Below are 6,000 nucleotides of genomic sequence, written 5' to 3'. Positions count from 1 at the left end.
AGTGGAATTCTTTTGAAAATATTATTACAAAAGTACATTACTTGCATTATAGTTTATTCTCTAATAAATCAAAAAACGGCTATTTTCATTGCCACAAAAAATTGCGCTAGATAAACATACTTTTACGACTTTTTTAACGTAAAAACAATGCTATTAATGTATTGCTTTTGTCAGCAAAAAGATCATTAACTTATTATTTTCAAAATGGCGAATATTAGGGTTTTTAGTGGGATTTTTTACAACTTTGACTTCGAATTAGAGCACTTTCCGTTGATTTTCAGGCCTATGTTTTTATATTTTTCTGAATTAGCATAAAATTCTCTGTCAGAATCAATTTATAAAAAAAAAAAAAGGGGAGGAGGGGGGAGAGAAACTGCAGTAGCGCCATATATTATTATATATTATGCACACACACACACATACACACACACACACACACACACACGCACACACGCACGCAATTATGTGATATCATATGTATATATTAAATGATCCGATATCTATTTGATATGAACATACACACTGTGAATTAAAAATACTTATTAAATTACATACACGCATGCAAACATTACATTATACATAGTTACATACTATGTGAATATGTATTACGTAATACATGTATTGTATAGATGAGTTACTATTTTATATATTTACTAGCTATACACTAAATTTATGTTACATCAGCACTTGCCTATAAGTTATGTATATACAAATAGCTGATGCAATTGAAATAAAATGGAAATCAATTTTACTGTATAGGGTTTATACAATATAAATTTCACTAAGATCACAATAATGGCCACGTCGGTACTATATAAGGTTTAAAGAGTGGCTATTGTTGAGACTATTTGAGATCTGGGAGTTCAGGCTACATTTCTGCTTCTGCCTACCGTGTGTTGACTAATAAAACAGTTTACATAATAAACTAACAAAACATATCAAAATATATCATAAAGCCCGTACCCGAAGAAATACTTCGTTAAATGCGTCTCAAAGTTGCTTGAAAAAAACCAAAATGACTTCCGTCGGTATAAAATATTTACTTCTACTAACCTTGACAAAAATAAGATTTCTAAAAAATCAAGACTGAGAGAAACATTTATAAAAGCTCGAATAAAACATAGATATATTAAAGAAACATAAAATTGTATTAATCAACTAGATAAATGCCCCGCCAAATAAATAAATGTAATAAAAGCTTACCCAAATTTGGCTCTTAATAAGACCCGGCCATTATTAGGGCACTTTGCCCTACACATAATAATTAGTCTCATTACGTAATCAATAGTACCGATTAATCAAGTAATGATATTTTTCAAAAAATGTTTGGTTTTTGCTCCAATTTACTTCCATTTTTTAATGTGGCCGCTAAAAGTATTTATATTCTAATAATGTTTCTAAAATTCAAATTTATGATATGTATTTTAACAAATCATTTTCTCGTAATTACAGCTTGTCAAGTATATTTGGGAAATCACCAGCAAAAAAAAACGATTTTTACTATTTTAACATGATAGATAAAAAAAAATATTAACATGATGATCAAAACAACTTGCTAAAACCTGGTGACTTTTCCTCGTAACATTTTTATTTCTCTAATGGTATTTTTCCTTGGAGTTTGTTTGAATTGAACTAATTACGTATTGTTTAGCGAAAAACAATTTTTTTCTATAAATATTTTCGAAAAAATGAAGATTCTTTTAATTGGCACTCACAGGATATTCCAATGGATTCCTGCGTTTTCACCCACTTTTCAACATATACCGTTTTTCCGTTTTGCGTAAATGGCACGCAATCTTGTGTCCTTTCTAAAAAATCCATAATGATTGAATTTTGCTTGCATTCGCCTTCGTTTTTGAAGCACGACGTACTTCCACTATATTTGTTCTCCCCACATATAACTTCATTGACGTACCGTGGAAACCTATACAAAATATTCAATTTTATCCCAAAAATTTAGTATATGGTTGGTGTTTGTGGATGGTAGTGTTTTGGTGGTATTATGGCGGTTGGTTGGTGTATGTAGTTTGTGCTTGGATCTTGGATGGTGGAGATCATCAATATTTATTATTCTGTAGTTTATCAACAACGTTGTTTACAAATTTTTATGAAAAACATTTAAACTAACTTTCAAATTACCTATTTATGTTTATAGTTGTTGCTGAACATTGCTGACACAAATTGATTCTCATAGTCACTGGATCTCGCTCATCGGTTTTTGTACATGAACTTCTGATTATTGTTTGTTTGAATATCCCTCTTTTTCTATTACTAACACTGACACCAGTTTTTTTGCTAAGGCTTACATTTAAATGCGACTCTATCATGTTTTTAAATATTAGGGCTGAGTTAGGATCACTGGAATTTAGTACCTGTTTATACAAGTTATGTAGCTGATCCAAAATATAAAGATAATCTACTTTTGTTTTAGTGTCCCATAACAAGTTAGGAAAAAGCACTGCATCTTGGGTTGTTGCAGCTACATAAAGAGAATTGTAGCCTGTCCACGCCGTGTATTGTGACATAAGTTCTTCAAACTCTAAAGGAATACAAGGCCTATTTTTTTTAGCAAGTTTATAACTCTCTCTTTCTTTTGAGTTTCCATGCCAACTTAATTTCCTTTCTGCTGCACATGTTAAAATAATTACTAACATTGTTAAAATGAACTCAACTCTTTCAACTTTTTTCATTTTGTGTTACTTCGGTAAAACAAGTTAAAAAGCAACACTTAAAAAACGGGCATGCTTGTTTAAATGTAAACTACTTTGAAGTGAAAATAAGTTTCCCTTTTTTGTTGATGTTGCTATCCGTACATCAAAAGTTCTTATGTAAACAAAAACAGCGTATGTGTGTCAATAGCACACCCAAAATTTAATATTAATAGAAAAGGAAAAGAGGGGGAAGGAGTAGAGAGGGGGACGAACTGGAAAAACAGATTGTACACCTTTTTAAAAATAAACGATAAAGATGAATTACCGTACTAAAATTATATATAGTAATATATAAAAACAGGATATATAATGATATATATTAATAGGGTATATAGATGTATGTAACAATATACAATGATAAGATATATATGATTCTTATTGATATATGTTAATAGGATATATGTTAATAGAAATCTGAAATAAATTTAAACTTAAAAAAACTAGAAAAATTAAATTTAGAAAATTTTGGAAAACAAAATATTAATAAAAATTTTAAAATGCAAACTAATATCTGAACAGTCAAAGAAGGCGAACAAAAAAAAGCGAAAAAAAGAAGACTTTCTTGGAGCGGGTTCTACCAGAGGTCTGTGTTATAAACCAAGTTAGGTACGTCATTGACGGATGTTCGTAAATAAAGAAGAAATGTTCATGGTTTATGAAGCAAGATTTTTTTAAAATAGTGCGCTCATTACAAACATTTTGTCCCTTTACTTTACGAACAGTTTTCTTGGAAAAAACAACGAAACTACGAATATTTGTCCTCAGGTTATTGTGATGGACAAATCAACCAAATCAAAGCTTTTTGGCAACAATTCTTTTTTTTTTTTGTGCTGATCAGATTTTTTAGTTTCAAGTAAAAAAGAGACTAACATTCATGATTAAACAAAGCCGTGTCAGTTTAATTTCGAACGAGGAAAATTTTAATTTTCCGAAAATCAATTACTATTTACGATCTTACTCTCATCAACGGAATAAATTATAAGATTTAATTGTAAAAATATTATGTTGCATCAGTTAACAAAAAAATTCTGTTATTAAAATTGCGTTAAAGTTCGTCACTAGCGATGTGGGGCTTTTTATAAATGGTAATTTTATATAACTTTATTTCTTCACAAAATTAAGTTCCAGATGCAAGATCAATTATTGTAAATTTTTAAAGAGCTACAATTACAATTACTTTTATTTGTATTGTTGAGAATAATGAATTTATTGAAGTATTGTTTGCAAAATCTATTTTTTATTATTTGCATTTTGATCGTTATTTATGATTCGTATAAGTAAATGATATGAAATTAGATAAAATTACGGATTTTATGCTATCAATTAAGATGTGATTATAACATTTTTTCAACTTAATAAAAATCCATAAAAAGAGAATACCCCTACCAACCTCCAAGCTGGTTGGCAGCAAATTTTTAACACTGAGAATTTATTTCAAATTCCAAATTCAGCAATACAAATATTCTATAGTTCTTGTGTCATCAACATGTCAACATATTCCACACGACGGTGGTTTGGTAAGATTAATTAGAGTGGGCAGGTTTCCGTTCTCTAGGTGCTTGTGCTGAAGATGGTATTTGATACTTAAAGTTGTATGCTGAGGCCATTGATTCAGAGGAAGAGAAGATGATGAGGGCTCCAGCAAAGGAGCATTGGGACTCAAAGCACCTCTTAGCCTCAGTTCTCAGCAACAGAGAAGATGTCAAGGTCTTAGCCAAGAAACAAGTGAGACGATGCGAGAAGAAATAGGCCAATGCATTCGAATGACAAATTGTGATTGTTACAAAAATGCATTTATTTTGAAAATATTTCAGTATGTACAAAATAGTTAATTATTATAATTATTAATAGTTTTTTACATAGTTTAAAATTATTTGGACTTTAAAATTCTGAATATTTTCATGAAAACCGAAATAAGAATCAAACAATTCTTAATGTATGCGTATAATATTCTTTAAAAGAAGGTTACTAAAAAATGATTAAGTAGAAAAAGCTTTCGGTAGTAGTTTTTCGTAAAAATGGCCGGTTGCGAAATTTCGAGCAAGTTAATTGATTTACGTCAGCCCTAGCAAAAAAAAACATTTCGAGCAAGTTAATTAAAGTTACGTCAGCCCTAGCAAAAAAAAATTTCGAGAAGTTAATTGAAGTTACGAATTAATTGAATCAATCTCTCGTTGGAGTTTTCATTTCACAATTTAATTAATGACGTTGATTGTTTCGTTTGTTTAATTTTACGAATGGATGTAGTTTTAATATTTAATTGATACGTTTGCAAAAACATCGTAAGTCTTTTCTCTAATTTAAAAGGCCAACTAGGGGTGAAATTGTTTATAACTTTGTTTATACTTTTTATTAATGATACATTTTCATGTGAACTTGAATTTAAGTTTACTAATTTTAAAGAAAGATAAATATTTTTTTAACTTTTTCAATTTGCTACTAAGATTTCAAGTAAATGATTTAACCCGAAGACTGCGTTGTGTGTGTTGAAATTAACATGCCACCATAGCAGCCGAGAGAAAATTCGGGCCCCGGGGAAGTTTTCTTAAGGGGCCCTCATTATTAATAATTATATACCCAAAAGAAGTGTGCTCTGTTCATTAAAAATTAAAAACAAAAGTTAATTAAATCTTTTAAAAGTCAAAACTATTGAAATCTTTTAAAAATTACTTTAAAAAATTATTTGCACCGACACGGGGCCCCGGGAATCTTCCCCATCCACCACCACCCCCCCCCCTCTCGGCGGCCATGCATGCTACATATCAGCTGTATACAAAGTCAAACTAAAGGCAGTAACTCAAAATATCATTTTAATAGTTTATAATTGTGATACAGAGCATTTAAAGTGTGACCACTTAACAATATGATTTGATTGAAATAAAATAATCTTTAGACGATCGAAATAAAAAGAAAAAAAAACTTAAAATCTTTTAAAATTTTGACTAACTTTAAATAATAACTGCAAATCAAATTTTAAGTTCGAAGACTAATCAATTGTTTATTTCTTGGTTTATAATGCAAAAAAAACAGCTAAGTGTTCGGTACCCAAGTACATTGTCTAACACCTGAATATGGATCACTTCGTGATCGATTTGTACCGTCGGGAGGAGTTACTGTCAGTGATCCTTACCGATTAAGTATACCGTGTCTCCTACACCGGAACATTATTTGAGCACTTGTTTCTCGAGATAACTCAAGACGGAAAGTGTTTTAAGATGTTGGTTCAATTAAAACTTATTGGCAGGATATCAAAACAATCATAAACCGTAGATTAAATGAGAATTAACCA

The 6,000-nt window shown here is 30.1% G+C and overlaps 1 protein-coding gene across 1 annotated transcript; it reads right to left on the bottom strand.

Annotated features, from left to right (window-relative positions):
• Nucleotides 1-918: 918 nt before the first annotated feature.
• On the bottom strand, nt 919-2,808 carry LOC149891189 (uncharacterized). Its single transcript, XM_090083465.1, has 2 exons — nt 2,140-2,808; nt 919-1,924 (listed from the first exon to the last, which is right to left on the bottom strand). Exons 1-2 carry the CDS (start codon nt 2,688-2,690, stop codon nt 1,669-1,671), a joined length of 807 nt encoding a protein of 268 aa, XP_089939591.1. The 5' UTR covers nt 2,691-2,808; the 3' UTR covers nt 919-1,668.
• Nucleotides 2,809-6,000: the final 3,192 nt, after the last annotated feature.

The sequence above is a fragment of the Hydra viridissima genome, unplaced genomic scaffold, assembly GCF_058129835.1.
Source record: "Hydra viridissima isolate aposymbiotic clone 2 unplaced genomic scaffold, HvirCarnegie_v1 scaffold_3, whole genome shotgun sequence".
In the NCBI taxonomy this organism is placed as follows: Eukaryota; Metazoa; Cnidaria; class Hydrozoa; order Anthoathecata; family Hydridae; genus Hydra; species Hydra viridissima.
The sequence above is the reverse complement of the archived record's forward strand: the minus strand, read 5'-3'. Positions and strand labels throughout refer to the sequence as shown.